Source organism: Phoxinus phoxinus (genome assembly GCF_949152265.1).
Source record: "Phoxinus phoxinus genome assembly, chromosome: 16".
Lineage (NCBI taxonomy): Eukaryota > Metazoa > Chordata > Actinopteri > Cypriniformes > Leuciscidae > Phoxinus > Phoxinus phoxinus.
This window is the reverse complement of record NC_136891.1, coordinates 4,724,355-4,744,411: the sequence shown is the minus strand read 5'-3', so window position 1 is coordinate 4,744,411 and position 20,057 is coordinate 4,724,355. Positions and strand designations below refer to the sequence as shown.

Sequence of the window (20,057 nt, the reverse complement as noted above, 5' to 3'; positions counted from 1 at the left end):
TCGACATGGGAAACTCGGTCAGAAGTCCTTCTTCATTAATCATATATTTCTCTCCATTATTTAGGTTCATTATATATTTGTATTGTTTTTATTTATTAGGTTTTATTAAATACATATTCAATAGTCTCTGTCTTTTGTATGTTAGTTATTCTACTTTCCTATCACTTATCATAATTTGATTTAAACTTAATATCTTCAAAAAAATTAATATCTTCCCAAACAAATAGTAAAAAACAAAACAAAAAAAACAAAAAACATTTTAATAAACACTTGTGCCTACATGAACACGCGCACGCGCACGCACACGCACACACACACACTTTCCCCTTGTCGTTTTCCAATCCATTTTTAATTGTTTTTTCATTGTCGAATATGCATTGTATATAAGAAGTTACAATATAATTGATTGATAGCATTTTAAGACAAATAAATAACACTAATGTAAACTAAAGAGATATACATTTTTATATTACACATTTTTACTGAATTGGTTTTCTTTATTTGGTTTATTATTTACATTATCAATATGAATATCAATATTCAACATTTTGCTGATTTGAAAGTCTTTTTTATTCGACATGCAGGATATTTTACCTCCCCATAACTTATCTATAATTTGTGCGTGTGTGTGTTTTGGACTGTGAACTTGAGGGTCTCACATGAACTTGACCCTCTCACATTACCACAAACACACAGTTTACACCAGCAAGTAAATATAGAAACACTCTGTCTCTGCCATCCATGAACAAACTCAAACGCAGAACTGCTCTGATCAAACAGGTCATCTGCAATTATTTGTAACTTTATTACTGATTTCTTCTGCAACATGTGCACATTTATAACTCTGCATCATATTTAAACTGGTTCTGAGAAGAACTGTGATCACTGCGCTTGCCATGCAGAGAGAGGATGAGGAGGATGAGAATGAATCTGGAAGTGACCAGGAATTCAGGAGCAGAGAAGAAGCCATCGACTCCAGCTGGTCCTGGGTAACCTGTGTGTGTGTGTGTGTGTGTGTGTGTGTGTGTGTGTGTGTGTGTGTGTGTGTGTGTGTGTGTGTGTGTGTGGCAGCGTGTCTATAGCACCAGTTCAAAGTCTGGACACACCTATTAGTAAAGTTGTCAGAACTAAAATAACACAAACAAAATTTTAATATTATTAATTACCATGATTTTTATTATTATTATTATTTATTAATGTAATCATTTTTTTTTTTCAGGCATGGAAATTAAAATGTTTTTAGTTATTTCCAGGTTTTCTATCACTGTGGGAATTTGGTAAATAAATAAATGTCACTCTCAGGATCATATATTTTAGCTTCTTCAGAAGTCTCCACACTTTGAGCAAATGTTGCACATGCATGCTGAACACTTGATGTTTTTCCTCCAATCTCTACTCACTTGCATTAAACAAGTCAAGTCAAGTGTATACAAAACAATACAGATGGTTTCAAAGCATCTTCACAGTATTAACAAAAAAATAATTCAGTGACGCAAAGAGAGTTTATTTGCAGCTCTAAAAGAAAACAGTGTCATTGTTCAGCTGAAGTCAATTCAGTGATGACTTATTGTGATTATATTTGGAATTTTGGAGTAAATAAACAAATAAAGCATAGGATTAGGAACATAATCTATATTAACATCAGGTGTGTCCAAACTATTCACTGGCATATTTATGATCTGACATACTGTATATATAAAAAAAAGCTAGTCGGTGTTGTTATTTTGGGCAATGAGAATCAGAGAGTGAGCAGCATTGATTAATGTCTCTAGTGATCGGTAGTTTAGAGGTTTGATTGAATTAAAAAAATACCTGATTACAAGAATGATATAAGCCATAACTGCTGTCGTTGATACATTTACAAAAAAATATTTTTCCTCTTCTGCCTATAGTCACCTAAAGCATGTTGCAGGCGCTATATACACTTCAAGGTGTTTTAAAGAAATGTGAGTTTTTGATAATTCTAAAGTCATTTTTACACAATTTTGGTACTCGGCAAATATAAACGATGAAAACCAGCTGAGACCCATTGAATAAGCAAAGTAACGAAGTAGACAGATTGACAAGCCAAACTCAACTCAACTGCTGTTTTACCCAGACTGTGGTTATTATAGAGCAATAACACGCGAACGTGACTCAAAACCAAAACCAATCTCTTGTTTCCCTTTTTTCTCTCTGTCTGTCTGCTGTTCCTCTCAGCGTATGATCACAGCACTGAAAGAGTCTGCATGCACATCTCCTAATGTGGTCTGTCTGATGCACAGAAACTGCTCTTTTTTATAGTACTAGGCTTAGTCTTTCCACACACATGCACAAATACAGATCTCTCTATTGGCTGTATGTTCATGTTCAGAAAGTCTGGCCTTGTAACACATTATGCACTTTTATTTTTTTAAGATAACACAATATGGGAGGTAATGAGGCTTGTGTGACTTTAACTGTCACCTGTTAATCATATTATCACATTTCTGGCCTGTTTGACTGACTAGCCTACCATGTATTTACTGGATAAGAGCTCAAAAGTCTCCAAACATTTGACGTGTACAGACAGTTTATGAATGTATCATTTAACAATAGCAAAATACGAAGATTCAAAAATGATATAGGCCTATTATATTTGTCTTTACATTTACATAAAATAGTTACAAGCCTACCAAAATTTCTTTAAAACCCCTTTTCATTATTGTAGAAAGTACAAATTGTATTATTATTTTATTTTAACTTGCATTTATGTCAATCTTTCGACATGCAAAGTGCTAAAAACAGCAGACATCGAATGTCAGTGAAAGCTGCTCACTGATTGGACAAAAGGATCACCTTACAGCAGCGACTCGAAGAGAAGAGAGCGGCGCGCTGATTGGTCAATGTTATCACCTCACAGCAGGCACAATGCGTCATGAATGCTGGTCGCTGATTGGTCAGGAGGATCACCTCACAGCTGTCACTCAAAGCGGTACCTGCAAGAGCCCAAAATAACACAAACTATCAGCGCCCGCCCACAACTTATCGGGTCTCTTTCAGTTTCTTCTAACACGCGTATAATTCAAAATATTCCTTTACTAATCGCGGTCTAATGTCATGTGAAACGTGGGATGTGACTTCCGAGCGTGAATTAATATAAAATTAACCCGACGAGAAGTAATTTTCACCGATTGGCTGATCGGCGTCTTTCCTCAGCACGTTTTTTTTTTCAGCCTATGTGACGTCACTCGTATCGATCCGCTAAGACATGGAATATGAATATGACAGAGAGAATATGAACGCATGAATGTTACTGTGTTTGTCCTTCACTCGTCTGTAAACACGATGAGCTGAACGGGGCTTAACTGGAGGTGAGAGAGACTATACTGTAATCTTATTCATTCTGTTTATGTGTGTAATATGTCACCCTACATCAAGTTATTGATGTTTTGGGATGTTTTATGAAACTGAAATTGTTATGTTAACATTCTTAAGTGATGTCTGTCAACATTGTTTTGATAACTCTGATTACATAACTGATGACAGCTGTTGATGGGTCATTATTTTCCTTTACACTTAAATTCAGAGCTAATATTGTATCACATTTATTATGTTTTGATGGCTCATATCTGCTACAAGATATTATGAGAAGCTACAATATAATTGAATAAAATTTTTAGAAATTATTCTATAATATATATGTAATCTTAAATAATAAACATTAAATAATAAACAATAATATTACATATATATTATTCTATAATGTATATGTAATATTAAATAATAAACATTAAATAATAAACAATAATATATATAAATAAATAATACAATCATAATTTTATATTATGATATAATGATAAAATAGTGTTATTATATTATTACTATAATGCTTGATGCTGTGTTCTTGTTATCTTCTTGTACAGTGACCTTGAGCTTGGGAAAGGTGCTTTATAGATAAAACTTATTTATTATTATAATAAATATGAAATTATTTAATATAAATAACTGCTATGTGCTGCTGAAGAGATTATCAGACAGATCTCTCTCTCTCTCTCTCTCTCTCTCTCTCTCTCTCTCTCTCTCTCTCTCTCTCTCTCTCTCTCTCTCTCTCTCTCTCTCTGTCCTCTGAGTCTGACCTTTTTGCTTGTGAAGGATAATTTTGATTAATGTGGTAAATTATCAGCCTAGGGCTCAAATGGTTCACTTCTGGATTGAAGTGAGAAACCGATGGCTTTAAGGTCCTCTTCTTCTCTGTATATTACCGGAATAATCTGTTCGTTTAACTCAGCTGGCATGTCTGGGGCTGACTGACATTATTCACTTATGGAGGAATATGAAACCAGGAGAAGTACAGCAGCGATAATAATAACACTGAACAGATTCTGACATCTGATCCTCCAGTGGCGTTTGACAGACATACTGTATGTTCATTATTAGTGTCTGTAAGTGTGTATGTTTGTCATGGCACCGTCAGATCATTGACTTTTGTGATCAGCTGAGGACTAAACGTTTCATATCGTCCAGAGACTCTTTGATAAAAGCATCATGTGTGTTTGATCAAGTTAGAGTGGAAAACAACTGGATAGCAATTCCAAAAAAATATAATAATTCACTTTGTTTGACTGGCAAATCGATAGGATTTAAGAAATTAAAATCATGAATCAGATTTCGACATCATTCATTAGGCTAATTCAATTAAATTCACATTTATTTGTATAGCGTAGCTGCTATTCATAACATTTCAAGCAATAGATAGTCATGTGCATTCGATCTGATGTAACTGGGTTGAAAAGTTATGAGATGCATTATGTGAATGTTTGGCTAAAGAGATGCTAAAGAGATGATTTTGTGGTCCAGGGTCACATATGTATTATTTGATTAAATTAGGGCTTATTTTGTTTGTTTTATATAGAGGGTTTGGTTATTCAGAACAATAAGAGACTATTAACTACAATTCTTACTTTTTATTATAGAAATGTGTCATTACATGTCTACAAATGTATAAAATTGATTCAAGATCAGGTAAAAATCATATAGACTAGGGCTGGGCAACTCTGGCCCTCCGTATCCACTGTCCTTTAGCTTTAACCATAAACAAACACACACCGAACAAGCTAATTAGTCTTCACTATTAGAAAGCTACAGGCGGGTGAGATTCACCATGGTTGAAACTCTGCAGGAAATTGGATTTCGAGGGTCAGAGTTGCCCAGCCTTGATATAGACTTGAAGCCTACAGTTAATGGGTTCACATAGATCATTGACATTTCGAAAACATCTCAAATGACGTAACAAAGCCTCATTTACTGAAATCGCATCACTTTGGCAGTTTGACAGGTGCTCTGAATCACTGGTTCAGAAAAAGATGATTCGCAAATGATTCATTTATTCATACAAGTGCCTTTAGAGCATTGCTTATGTGATTGCTAGGATGTTTTGGGTGTTCATGGCAAAAACGTCCACCTTAAATGTCTATGACATTCTGTTCTCTTCTGCAATGTAATTCTGAAAGTACTTTAATATGAGAAAATTGCAGGTTCCATTAATGACATTTCTCCTCCTTTCTCCATGTAGACTCAGACCATGAATTACGTGGGTCAGTTGGCAGGCCAGGTGTTCGTGCAGGTGAAGGAACTCTACATGGGTCTGAATCCCGCCACGCTGTCCGGCTGCATCGATGTGATCGTTGTCCGACAGCCGGATGGAGCTCTGATCTGCTCTCCATTTCACGTGCGCTTTGGAAAGATGGGTGTCCTGAGATCACGAGAGAAAGTGGTGAGTGGTACCAGGATACATTTGTGATATGTTGTCTGACCTCCCCTATGATATTTGGTCGGTCCATAATGACTTATCTTCTCTCTTTCTTGTCAATCAGGTGGACATTGAGATCAATGGGGAACCTGTGAATTTGCACATGAAGTTAGGCGAGAATGGTGAAGCGTTTTTTGTCAAGGAGACGAAAGACAATCAGGTGCAGAACAACAGAGAAACATGCAAACGCTCACCAATATTCATGCTTGATTCCTTTTTAAAGCTTTGGTCACACTAGACTTTGTGATCATTCACTTCTATTAATAGTGAGCGTCGGAGACCAGAAAATGCAAAATTGGTGACCTCTGACCTGTGAATTCACATGGAACAAAGATATTTGAACAGTAGAAGATCTATCAGAGAAGCTTATACATAATGCTGCATGGTTTTCAGTGCAATGATTCTAGAACACTGGAACACTTTTAGAATTTAGAATACTTTAGAAGTAAAATTCTAAAAAGAAACAGAACAGTTCTAGAACAGTACAATGATTTTAGAACGAATCATTATTTTGGAACAGATTAGTGTTCAGAATGGGATCATATGGAATGAAATACAGGAAGTAAATATAGGAAGTGTGGTGAGACCACTGTAAATGTGACACTTGTTTTTGAGAATCAGAAATTGTGGTTCTGAGATCAGCTGTGGGAACATCTTGTTTTTATTCCTACACAATCTTATTTTCATCACTTCATCTCTATTGCTCTCATCTAATACTTCTGATTATTACACTGCACACTTTACATTTAACAATATTATGTGACCTCATTCAGAGCCAAAACAAACGTATTATTGATGTCTGTTTATAGCTCACAGCTGAGTTTACAGTACACACTTGTTTGATCAGATCTCAGATTAACTTTCTTTTCTGATGATTCCTACAGGAAGTGATTCCTCCTTACCTGGCCACATCTCCCATTCCGTCCGACGGGGGTTTTCTGGTGGGCTCCTGCACTGAGAATGGAATGATGAAGAAGAGGAGGAAGAGGAGAAGGAAGTGCAGGTTGGAGGATGTCAAGAGGGAGGAGAGTGTGGTGTTCTCAGAGGAGGAACTGTTCAACATGGACATCAATGACAGCGAGCAGCCCGGTCAGAACAGGTCGGCTGATCTTTTAAGCCTTTTTAGACCGAATACATAAATCTCAAAATGAAGTTACTATTTTAAGAATACCAACACAGGTATCTTATGTTTCTATGTGTGTAGAGAACTGCCGAATGGAGGTTCATCCACTGGAAACAAGCAAAACACAACTTATGCTCGCTCAGATGGAGAGTGGACTCCTGTTCACAGGTAAAGCCCAAACACACACACACACACACACACACACACACACACACACACACACACACACACACACTAAAATTGAGTTTTAAATCCCTCAAGTTAATTTAGGCATCACAACATTATAATGTACAGTATGAAAAATTGTATTACATTTAACAGTGTTATTAAATTATTAGTGCTAAAAATATATTTATAATATTGGCAGATTAAATTTTTGTATAAAAATCGATTAAATTAAAAAACAGATATTTCGGGCACCATATATAAATAATATATAACTATATAATAATTAAAAAACAGATATTTCGGGCACCATATATAAATAATATATAACTATACAATAATTAAAAAACAGATATTTCGGGCACCATATATAAATAATATATAACTATACAATAATTAAAAAACAGATATTTCGGGCACCATATATAAATAATATATAACTATACAATAATTAAAAAACAGATATTTCGGGCACCATATATAAATAATATACAAAAAAAGGATTTCTATTCAAAATAAATGCTTTTGAACTTTCTATCTGAAAAAATAAATGGGTGGAAAATCAGTGTTTACACAAAAATTAAGCAGTACAACTGTTTTCAACATTAATAATAATCACAAATGTTTCTTGAGCAGCAAATCAGCAAATTATATGGCTTACAGCTTATGAAAACCCCAAATTCAAAATTAGAATATTGTGAAAAGGTTTTCATAAGCTGTAAGTCATAATCATCAAAATTATAACAAATAAAGGCTTGAAATATCTCACTTTGCATGTAATGAGTCTATATAATATATTAGTTTCACCTTTTAAGTTGAATTACTGAAATAAATGAACTTTTGCACGATTTTTTTCAAATTTTTCAAATATTCGATATTCAAAAATCACCTGTATATTTTTTCTTATTATGTCCTCTCTTTTTCTCTCCAGTCCTAATGTGTCTCGTTCCTGCACCCCTAAGAGTGACTCTGAACTGCTTTGTAAAGGCCAGCAGGAGGATTCGGACATGTTGTGGTCCTGGGGGGAGTTACCACAAGTTGCCAAGGTCAGAATTATCCTAAAATCCAGCTCACTGACACATTAACCCAACTAACAGAAACTACACCGTCAATGTGATTCGAAAGACCCCTCAATTTATTAAACTCATACTTCCCTCATAATAAAAATGTATTTACAGCCATCGTTTCTGTCAGCGAAACCAAACCCCCTGCCTGCGTGCCCACTGTCAATCCCAGTCTCTGACAACACACATTTCAGAGTCATCCCTGAGACTGCCGCCCATTACCGTGACAGCAACAGGACATTACATGCTGATGGCCAATCAAACAAAGCGAAAGAGTTTGAAAAGCAGGATGTGACACCAGCAGCCTGCGTGATGTCTGAGGTTGAGGGGGGAGGAGCAAATACTGGACCCCGCCCAGAAAATAAGACTAAAAGAAAAGGTTATTTACTGCATAATTTTGGGGTTAAAAATTGAGTTAGCCTTGTTTTTGTGTATTACTTAATTTATGGTGTTTTGTGTGTACTCATGCAGATAAGAAAAGTCGCCATCTGGGTTCTGATGGCGTGTATTTGGATGATATAAAGGATTTGGAGCCGGAGGTGGCGGCACTTTACTTCCCTAAAAGGTGTGTCATCCTAATTTCACCTCTCTATACGGCTGTATTAACCCTGTAAAGCCTGACATATGAAATAATAGTTAAAATCTATTTTTTAAATGGAACAGTATGGAACCTTTAGACAAAATATTTTTTAAAAGATTGTTTTTTGTATAATGTAAGTTTTGAGGATCATATTTGATGCATCAGGCTTTTATAGCTCACATAGTATGATGTAATTAGAATATGGAGCTCATACTCAAGGAGGAACATTTTATTCAGAGGCCCAATCTGAGAAAAAACTTGGTGCATATGTCCAAAAAGAAAGATGAAATTTGGATAGCTTGTAATGTAATTCAATGAGATCTTTAAAAAGGTATAGAGTTGCATATAAATATCAGCTGTTACTCTGTATCTCCTAATAATGTCTTAGTAAGATGATATTTATATGCTTAGTTTTATGATCAAAGTTATGTTTTTATTGTAGGTGGGCAAAGCATAATGCAATGCAACACAATGACGATTGAGAGAGTGATAGAATATGATAGAGTCGGCTTGATCAAATATTTGTATGCTAGAATGACTAAGGGTCCTATCTTGCACCCAGCGCAAACGACTTTGTACGCCGACGCACAGCGGACTTTTCCCTCCTTTTCCCTCCACAGGCGCACGTCAGTAAATTAGGGAATGAACTTGCGCTCGCGGGGACGGTTCAGCGAAAAGAGGCGTGTTCCGGCGCAAACGTTCCCTGGCGCTATTTTGCAGTTCTAGAAAACAATTTCGCCACAGACCAGGAGAAACCTAGTCTAAATTCAGTGGCGCGTTATTCAGATGCTATTTTAAGGGCGCATGCTTGGCCATAATGTAACGTGTGCACAACGCCATACACTTTGCTTCTCTCATCTACACAGACGCAGCAGTTCATATTTTTGCAAACCATACATAATTACAAGGAAAAATATTACCACACGAGGGAAATCATTGTGGTGTCCATGAAGATGTGAAAAATAGGCATAAAATAAATAAATAGACAATTGTAGTAATGACGGATCAAACCTGTTTGATCAATAGTGGCGAGACACATCGGTATATAAGGACATCTGACAAAGTGGGTTGTCCGTCAAGAACCAGGAAACTAAATTCTGAAGTCTGCAAAATCACCGTTCCATCATGTAAGTTGCGTGCGCCGGCAAACCCGCCGTTATAATAGCGATCCGCCATGGAACAAGCGCGCCTGCTCTTAAAGGGAATGTGAGAGGACGCTCTGATTGGTTTATTGCACGTTACGCCCAAACCACACCTATGAATAATGAAGCTACTTCAGACCAACACATTTTAGATTTGCGTCGGGCGCAAGAGTCATTTATCCCGCCGGTATAATAGCGACAGTGCCCGGGATCTGCCCACAAAGTTACTTGCGTTTCGCGTTTGATACTTGCATTTCAGATCGTTAAAAAAGGGCCCTAAGACTGCTTATATCAACAATGAAACATTGCTTGTTTTATGTGTTTTCTCAGTGGTTCAGAGCGTTCCGGTGTCCGCAGTGTGACCGTGTCTCCTCAGTCTATGTGCAGCTCAGGAGCAGACAGCGGAGTGGACAGTTACGACCTTCCCACTATGGCCATCTCTCTCTGTGGAGGCCTCTCAGAAAACCGAGAGATCACTAAAGGTGCACAGACTCGCTCACAAACAGCACTGCACATTAATTATGTACAACAGGAGTCAGGACTACTTGCTTGAAATGCATTCAGGACTGCATTTGCGTACGTGCGTAGCGTACTGTATCTGTCTGGTTTTAATGTTTATGCATTATTATTGATTTACTGTCCTCTCTCTCTCATTCAGAGCATTTCCAGCAGAAGTCTGTGTCTTTTCAGCAGTTTGCTGATAATCCATCCATCATTGATGACCCTAATCTGGTGGTGAAGATAGGCTCTAAGTGAGGTTCACATTACTGTAATCGATTCTCATCTCATTTGTCTTGGACTAAAATAACAGCTGCTATTTTTGCAGGTATTATAACTGGAGCACTGCTGCTCCTATTATGCTGGCTATGCAAGCCTTCCAGAAACCATTGCCTAAGGTACACACACACACACACACACACACACACACACACTTGGAACATAACATTTGGAAGTCCAAATAATTTTAGCAAATCAATTAATTCAGATGTTTTATTTCAGTGAACTTGTTCAAACAACTGATTCGCTGATTAATTTGACTCACTCAATAGTTCTCCCAGAAGTCCCTGTGCAGCATTTTATGGCTGTTTTTGTATTAAAATAAATATTTAGTTAATACTGGTATCACTTATATAAATTATTAAATCACTTAAAAAATGATGGACAATACAGATAAACTGATTATTTAATGCAATAAATAAAATAAATAAATAAAATGAAAATGGATATTCACTTTGAGATTTTGATTTAAAAAAAAAGACAATTTAAAAGCCATGACATGATTTTTTATTATTATTTTGATATGTTCCAAGTATTACAAATATGGGAAATGTCAGTGCATGCACTATGAAATAGTCTGAGTCTAATATTGTCTGATAACGTATATAAAAAAAATCAAATAAAAGATACAAATATTTAGCAACACAAGTTTTCAACGTTGATAATAATAAGAAATGTTTCTTGAGCAGCAAATTGGAATGATTTCTGAAGGATCATGTGATATTTTTACAGTATATTTGATCAAATAAATGCAGCATTGGCGAGCATAAGAGACTTCTTTCAAAAACATTAAAAAATCTTACCAAACCCAAACTTTTGAAAAGTATATTGCAACTGCAAATGACGCTTGTAGTTTGACAATGACATATGTAAGATGACTCGCGATGATGCTATTATCAAGTTTTATCATCTGTTCTCTTGTCCTGTGTATCACCTCCCTGTGTGTGTGTGTGTGTGTGTGTGTGTGTGTGTGTGTGTGTGTGTGTGTGTGTGTGTGTGTGTGTGTGTGTGTGTGTGTGTGTGTATGTGTGTGTGTTAGTTTGCAGGGCTCAGTCATGTGTGTTCTGGGCTGGAGTTTGTTTTCTGTCACCTGCTTAATTTCTTTTGTTCCTCAGTTCGTTGCACTAGTTTTTATCAATCATCTTCCCTGCATGAGAGTCCAGCATGCATTTAATTCTTTGTGCCTTCAGTTTCTGAGAGTTTATTTTGAGTTTTTCGGTGGTTTAGCATTACGCTTGTGTGCATGTCCCTCACAGGCCACCGTAGAGAGACTTATAAAGGAGAAGATGCCCAGAAACCGAGGAAGATGGTGGTTTTCATGGCGAGGAAGAACAAACAGTGCCAAACCGGTACGCAGTCAAATTTGTACACACACCATCACCATGAGCTTTGTTTCAAATGACCCACTGGATGTTGACTTTCAGTTTTGTGACTTTGTGTTTGCAGGATTCAGTCTCAAGCGGTTCAGCCTGTGCGGCGGGAGACGAGACCATCAAGAACAGGTTCAGATCTGATGGATCCATCATACGCTTTCATCTGCAATTATATTGCAGTCTGTAATCATTCATACGTTTAACAAAGTGTTTGTTGACAGACGGAAAGACGAGTCCTCTTCCAGCGACGAAGATCACTTATCTGCCAAACAAACCCCTGTACCCGTTCACACAGACTCCGTCCCTGCTGGAGGAGGCGTGTCCTATCAGAAGACTCTCCGCCTTTCTTCAGAACAACTCGTAAGATTAAAGGGATAGTTCACCAAAAAAAGAAAAATCTCTCATAATTTACAAACTCATGCCATCCCGATGTATATGACTTTCTTTCTTCGCATATACACAAACAAATATTTTTAGGAAAATAAACAGTCTCTGTGATAATAATACAAGTGAATGGGTGCTGCTCAGATGATGCTTGAAAAACCACACACAGTGATTGTGAGGGTAATCCATCACTTTTTACTTATTATTTTACTATTACGTACTATTACATACATGTTTCTTACACACACCTATAATTTCATCCACTGGGGTCGTATGGATTACTGTCATGATTGCTATGTGTGGTTTTTCAAGCGTCAACCGAACAGCACCCCTTTACTAGCATTATATAGACTGATAATATAGATTATTATTATTATATAGACTGATTATTTTCCTAAAAATCGGAAGAAAGAAAGTCTTATGCATCGTGGATGGCATGTGTGTGAGTAAATGATGAGATAATTTTTATTTTTAGGTGAACTATCCCTTTAAGAAACAAACTAACTAACATTATATGTGGACTTCTGGTGAAAAATAATAATCATATGATTATTTTAGGGCTGTCAAAAGATTAATCGTGATGAATCGCATCCAAAATAAAAGTTTGTGTTTACATAATATATGTGTGTGTACTGTGCATAATTATTTATATATATAAAAACACACAATCATGTATATATTTAAGAAAAATTGGTTATATTTATATATAACATATTTATATATAATATAAATTATATAAATGTATATACAGTATATAAATGCAAATATTTATTAAATACATACATGAATGTGTGTGTATTTATACATAATAATTATACACAGTACACACACATATATTATGTAAACACAAACTTTTATTTTGGAATGGATGCGATTAATCGCGATTAATCTTATGACAGCCCTAGATTCTTTATTTTATAATTTAATACAATTTTTACAAGCTCAAAATGAGTGTTATCTTTTGGTAAATTTGAACAGATTTAATGTCACACTAAATACTACTATAAAACGATTAAATTTGAGTCCAAAACAGTAATAAACAGCATTACTTTGCTATAAGACAGAAGACTTGTAATTTCATGCAGAATTTGAATCAGTGACTCATTCAGAAGAATTAATCAGACTTTTCAAAACTACATATGAGAACAGGGCAGTTTAGAAGATGGTGAATTGCACACACTCACACCCCAACATTGATTGTGACAGAGTGTGTGTGTGTGTGTGTCTGCTGTAGGTCAGTCTGCAGCTAAAGGACGGTCTTAATGACGTGGTGTTCAGCGTGACGACTCAGTATCAGGGCACATGCCGCTGTGAGGGAACCATCTACCTGTGGAACTGGGATGATAAAATCATCATCTCAGACATCGATGGCACAATCACCAGGTGCATAATCATGAACATAATCGTAATCTTACACAATAATACATCAAACCGCTTTAACTTAATGTTCTTCTTGCATAGGTCAGATAAGTTGGGGCATATTTTGCCCACACTGGGTAAAGACTGGACCCATCAGGGCATCGCACGTCTGTATCATAACGTCAGCCAGTAAGAGACCACAACTGTTTCTCTGATTCTCTGCTATATCATCAGGATGAAGATTGAAATACTTGTGTATGCTTTACAGGAATGGTTATAAGTTTCTGTATTGCTCAGCGAGGGCGATCGGTATGGCTAACATGACACGGGGTTACCTGCACTGGGTCAACGAGAGAGGAACCATGTTACCACAGGGACCCGTTTTACTGAGTCCCAGCAGCCTGTTTTCAGCATTGCACAGGTGATTACACACACTCACACACACTGCTTCATTCACTACATACAGGTGAAACTCGAAACTCGTGCAAAAGTTAATTTATTTCAGTAATTCACCTTAAAAGATGAAACTAATATGTTATATAGACTCATTATTGCAAAGTGAGATATTTTAAGCCTTTATTTGTTATAATTTTGATGATTATGGCTTACAGCTTATGAAAACCTTTTCACAATATTCTAATTTTGAATTTGGGGTTTTCATAAGCTGTAAGCCATAATCATCAAAATTATAAAAAATAAAGGCTTGAAATATCTCACTTTGCATGTAATGAGTCTATATAATATATTAGTTTCACCTTTTAAGGTGAATTACTGAAATAAATGAACTTTTGCACGATATTCAAAATGTTCCAGTTTCACCTGTATCTGAAGACATCTCATTGACTTCTTTTGCTTTTACATTAAGCTTATTCCATCAGGTATTCAATTAAAAATAAAACACTTAAAACTAAAATTCTTTATTTCCAGGGTTGTCTTAAATTCAGTTTGATCAAATTTAAGGTCATAAACAGTCTTAAATATCTTTAAAAAAAACTTAAATATCATTTTTCAATTTTGGGGATAGAAAAACAGGAATCACGACATGGCCTAATATGATTATTAAACTTCAAAATGCAATGATTTAATTAAATAAATGGGAGCGCAGCGCGTTCAAAGTCACTGTCACACGGCACTGTTCTGGCTTCAGAACAGTACGCAATCAATACTGTTAATGTTTTTCTTATGATCTACTGTTGATGAATTGTGACTGTTTAATTTATGTTTTTTATTTTGTAATATGTTGTAGATGTTTGTAAGAGTGCATATTTCGGCTGCGTCTGAAAACTTTGATAGCTGACTTGTTGCCTTATCAGGCAATGACTTTGTAGGCAGCGTTTACGCACGAAGTTACCTCACGATACTAACTTCTGAGGCAGAGTAACGGTTTAATGATCTACAGCAAAATAGAGAGAGCTTTAGTGAAAATTAAGCACATATTTAATTACTACAATAGTAAAACGTTTGTCAAAAACATACATTTACACACAAACTGACCAACAACCGCAACTTTCAGACGCCATCTTTATTTTTCATCTTAACTGTCACAGAATGGAACGCACAGGATTGTGGGATATCAAAGGCAGCGAGGGATACATCTATCCTGCCTTCAAAAATCGATCATATGATGAAGGTATCTCAGGAGACAGGAAGTGACACTTACATTGGATTCGGACGTGCTTTGGATTTGAAGGCAGCATTTTTAAGCAGCCAGCATCTCCCTCATCTTTTTCAATGAGCAGCTGGAAGTAGTAAACTTGAGCATATCCATTTCAAAATAAGGGTCCCAGTGTATTTTAGGCATATTTATAATCAAAAGTAACGCATTATCCATAAAATATTATCAGTATTTTGGTTACAAACACATTCAACATATATATTATTGGCACAATAATCTTTTTTTAATGCCTTTCTATAAATGCATTATAATTATATCAGCAAAATTCAATATCAATCATTTATATGTATGCATATAATTGTACATAAACTAGTTTCAATGCATGTAGAAATTGAAGAAGATTGCAGTTACCCTGTTTCAGTGTTATTTTAGTTTAATTACAATTTTATTTTGAATTAGATTTTAATATATTTTTTATATTAGTAAAAAAAATTGTTTTTTTTTATTTATTAGTTTTTATGTTTTTATTTATTTATTTTAAATATGGCTATTCAGCTTTTATTTTAGTTTTAGTTAGTTTTATTTTTTATTAATTTCCAGTTCATAATTTTAGTTTCAACTTAAACTTATTTTAGTTTATTGGCAAGGAAAAATTTCTCATTTAATTTTTTTCAAATAACATGTATAATACATTTTATGCTTCAGCTTCATGTCAATTAACCGAAATATTTTTAGATAGTTTTAATTTTAGTTAATGATAATAACCTCAGCCTGTTTTGATTAAGCAAAAGAACCTGCGATGCATGATTTACTTTGAGATTGTAAGTATTTGTTCTGCATGGACATACAGTATTGATTATATTTATGCAAACCCAAATAAAGGACCTCTGCATAACAAATTTAAGTGTCACTGCAGGGTGTCTTGAAATGTTCCTCTCAACAAAAACATATGCACATACACACTCTCTCTCTCTGCTTTTCAGGGAGGTGATCGAGAAGAGGCCGGAGAAGTTCAAGGTGGCGTGCTTGACAGATATTAAGAATCTGTTCCTCCCAAACACAGAGCCCTTCTACGCAGCGTTCGGGAACAGAGACACCGTGAGTGAACACGAGAGAGACGACGAGAATGCAAGAAATTGGTTCATTGGTCATCATATCAGCCATCATAAACATAATTATTAGCTAACTTATCAGTCAAACTGGTTTGCATCATAAAGATGCCTGTAGGTGATCTGTGACGTGTAGTTTTGTAATGTGTGTTTTGTAATGTGTCTGTAGGATGTGTTTTCCTATAAGGAGGTGGGTGTTCCCTTAAACAGAATCTTCACTGTCAATCCTAAAGGAGAACTGATCCAGGAACATGCCAAGACCAACATCTCATCGTGAGTACACACACTACTGACCCGCGTTTGGGGAAGCTCCTTTAAAACTGGTGTGTCAAGATACGAGCTACTCATGAAAAAAAAAAAAAAAAAAGGAAAAGTTATCTATACTAGAAGCTACTAACAAAAAGTAGTGAACTGTCTCGCTGGGCAGGGAATGCGGATGTTATAGCTTTTTATACTGGGCACAGGGGATCCCAGAGGTTTTTTTCAGCTCAACCCCTTGACGTAAAATATTTACTTAAATTAAAACTTAACTTAAAATCTCAGGGGTAATTTAAGGACACTCATATATTTCACGGTTCTTTGATGACTGTCACATGACATTCAAGTAAGCATAAAATATTTCATCTTTTTTATATATTTTTTTGTTTTATTTGTAAAATATTTAAATGAAATTATTATTAGTAGTTTTTAACGAATTAAAACAATTATATATTATAAAAAACTGTTGCAAGTTGTAAAGTAACAATTTATATTTTATAATAATTATAACAATAACTTCATTTTACACTACAAGTTACAATACTAAAGTTTATGTCTTTAATTCTTTACTTTTAAATGCTTAAACCCTAGAGCTTACAACATTTCAAATCCTCTAGCTTCTATTTTGGTGAAATACTGGTGAAATGATGTAAAGTTACCGTAATTATGATATATTTGAACTTTTAAAAAGTGTTCACGTCCTCGTAGAGATCGTAATTGCAACTTGTAAGCTGGGAATTTTCCGAAAGCTCCTACTTGTACCACCTGACCCCTGCAGATTTGTTTAGGCATTGATAGTGTTGTCATATAAATAAACGCTAAAAGCACAGAGTAAAACGTCACGTGTTGTCATCATGAAATGACAGTAAATGCAGCATAAAAATCTTCTGTCCACAAATTTTTTTAAATTACGCAAATATAAATAAATAGAACCTAGCATACATTGCGTAGCCAGAAAATAAATCAGTGAAATGTTATTTTAAGTGGGTCATTTACAGTAAATAAAGCATCCAAACAAACCAATTCACTAAAAAGAATAAATGCTTGATATGAGAGAGAGCGCATAAGATGAGATGTTTGATTATTACCTCAGTTTGCTGGTGTGTAAAGCTGTGCACACAATACACTGTGTGACAAAAACAACACTGTAGCACACACTACACCACTACTATTTCTGGGAAAACTACTTTGTTATGAAAACAGCTGACCTACAGTAGTCACATCACTGATACATGTAGTTAAGACAGTTGTGTTGCTGCTTTCATCAGTTACTCCCTCAGTTAGCACTGCTACTGACTGTGTGTCTGTGTGATGAATATGAATAAGTGTGTCAGCTGTGGTTTACCTGTGCAGGTACGTGCGTCTGGGCGAGGTGGTGGATCACGTCTTCCCGCTCCTGAAGCGCAGTAGTTCGTGTGACTTCCCCTGCAGTGACACCTTCAGCCAGTTCACCTTCTGGAGAGAACAGCTCCCCCTGGTGGACGGGCAGATATCGAGCACTGTCAACACCGCTCGCTGAACAGCTGCACGGATCGACTCACCACATCACGTGTGGACGCAGAAATACAACAGACACAGGCTAAGAACCAAAACTGAACATACGGAAATCAGTGCAAATCACTCGCAAAATTCATGTGTGGGTCTGGACCTCGGAAAAAATGCACTTTCTTTCAAAAATGTCATTTGTGATTTTTTTATTTTTTTTATTTTTTTTTATTTACCTTTTCAGTTTTGCTTGTGATCACAAGCTTTGTGTTGAAAAGCATCTGTTAATATATAAATGAAACTGAATAATGTTACATTTCACACAATTCGAAAATGTCCGGGTCACATTTCACTCCAAAATCTTTATTTTGCAAAAATAAAGTTAAAATTATATATATATGTATATGTATGTGTGTGTGTGCTATATATATATAGCATTTTGTGACAATTACCCACATTTATTTATTTACTATAATGTTAATGGTTAAAAAACACAGTTCATTTTCTTTATGCAAAATATGACCCAGACGTTTCTTGACAGTTTCTGAGATTTACTCTTTTATTCTCTGAGAAATTAAAAAACAGCGAAGGAGAGAATATAGGATATGTTACATTTCTTTATTTTTGAATGGATATCATTGAACTCTTACTTGGTAGCTTTTTGTTAATGTATACTTAGTAATAATTTATCTGTATGATTATTTTTTAAACGTTCTTCTGCGGTCATATCATATTACAGCCGTATTCTGATATTCCTGCCTTCATATGTTTTTAACCAGCACTTTATGTGTTAAATTAAGAAAGATATGCTGTTATATGTTCTTATGAATTAATAATCATAACCCTGCTCTTCCATTTTATTATGGTTTCAATGAGGTTTAAAGTTTTAGATATTTAGGTTATGAGACAGACAAACTAAAATTAGTTTAAATATATGATATATATGTAGCATGATGCTGATGATATTTTTTGCACTTTTATTGAAAATTATTTTCAGTTATTAGTTCCAATGGGAGTTTTTGGTGTTTTTTCTTCTGATTTTCTTTCAGTGAAAGAGCAGTTGTTCAGATTCTCAGGTGATTCTTCTTTGAAGGAAAATTCATCTGTTTCGATCTTCAATAAAATACTGCAGGAAATATACCGTGTAATTTGTCATTTAATGCCTCGGTTTATTTAATTTATCGATAAATTAATATATCTGAGGTTTGAACAGTAAATGTGTATTACCTTCCAGGTGCTGAAATTCTTCACCGTAATATCAGAATGAACTAAAACCAGGTCAAAACACAATGACATATGTGATCTTCCAAAGTAAACGTTTGAAAGTGTTTTATATCTATTTTAGTTCCTTTTATAACTGTTTTAATTTTTCTTGCTTTTATTTTGTGATTATTTTAATTCCTTTCTAAACACTTTGAATGACCATAGTGTTTGAAATGAGCTATAAATAAACTTGCCTTGCCTAAAGCTCATCAATAATAAAATAGCATTCTCATTCATTCATTCATATGTACGTTTTTTTCCTAACAAAATGATAATTAAAATTTTGATACTTTCACGAATGAGGAAATAAAATTACATTTGAGCATTTGATTTATCATTTGAGCAGCCATATTGAGAGTTTGATTTATTATTTAATAATTTGAGCATTTGGTTTAACATTTGAGCAGATGTTTTGAAACTTTGATTTATTATTTTATATTTTTAAGCATTCGAATTTTGTTAGGAAAAAACTTCCATACATTCATTCATATATGTTATAAAAAATAATGTTCATAGTATTATTTCGTTCATTTGTGTAATAAAAACCAGATAAAAACTGATTATCTTTGAGAGATTGCTTAAAGCTGGAG

General features: G+C 35.0%; 1 protein-coding gene across 3 annotated transcripts; it reads left to right on the top strand.

Moving 5' to 3' along the window:
• Positions 1–2,940: 2,940 nt before the first annotated feature.
• lpin1b (lipin 1b) lies at positions 2,941–19,337 on the top strand. Of its 3 annotated transcripts, XR_013794456.1 has the most exons (21): positions 2,941–3,332; positions 5,534–5,734; positions 5,835–5,930; positions 6,655–6,869; positions 6,975–7,061; positions 7,990–8,104; positions 8,237–8,501; positions 8,594–8,687; positions 10,175–10,326; positions 10,503–10,596; positions 10,671–10,740; positions 11,878–11,970; positions 12,068–12,123; positions 12,216–12,354; positions 13,613–13,761; positions 13,840–13,926; positions 14,006–14,158; positions 15,285–15,367; positions 16,336–16,450; positions 16,631–16,734; positions 18,073–19,337. XR_013794456.1 is itself a non-coding variant. In XM_079584821.1 (20 exons), exons 2-20 carry the CDS (start codon positions 5,543–5,545, stop codon positions 18,236–18,238), a joined length of 2,442 nt encoding a protein of 813 aa, XP_079440947.1. In that variant the 5' UTR covers positions 2,941–3,332; positions 5,534–5,542; the 3' UTR covers positions 18,239–19,337. The 3 variants fall into 3 exon arrangements, 2 of the variants coding, with proteins under 2 accessions (XP_079440947.1, XP_079440948.1); XM_079584821.1 differs by lacking the exon at positions 15,285–15,367; XM_079584822.1 differs by lacking the exons at positions 16,336–16,450; positions 16,631–16,734; positions 18,073–19,337 and having other exon boundaries at positions 15,285–15,485.
• Positions 19,338–20,057: the final 720 nt, after the last annotated feature.

Bases quoted from the DNA above. Each gene is read 5' to 3' on its own strand.
- lpin1b (XM_079584821.1), top strand. From the start codon at position 5,543: ATGAATTACGTGGGTCAGTTGGCAGGCCAGGTGTTCGTGCAGGTGAAG. The intron at 10,741-11,877 runs GTACACACACAC...TGTCCCTCACAG, and splicing joins TCCAGAAACCATTGCCTAAG to GCCACCGTAGAGAGACTTAT. The intron at 12,355-13,612 runs GTAAGATTAAAG...TGTCTGCTGTAG, and splicing joins GCCTTTCTTCAGAACAACTC to GTCAGTCTGCAGCTAAAGGA.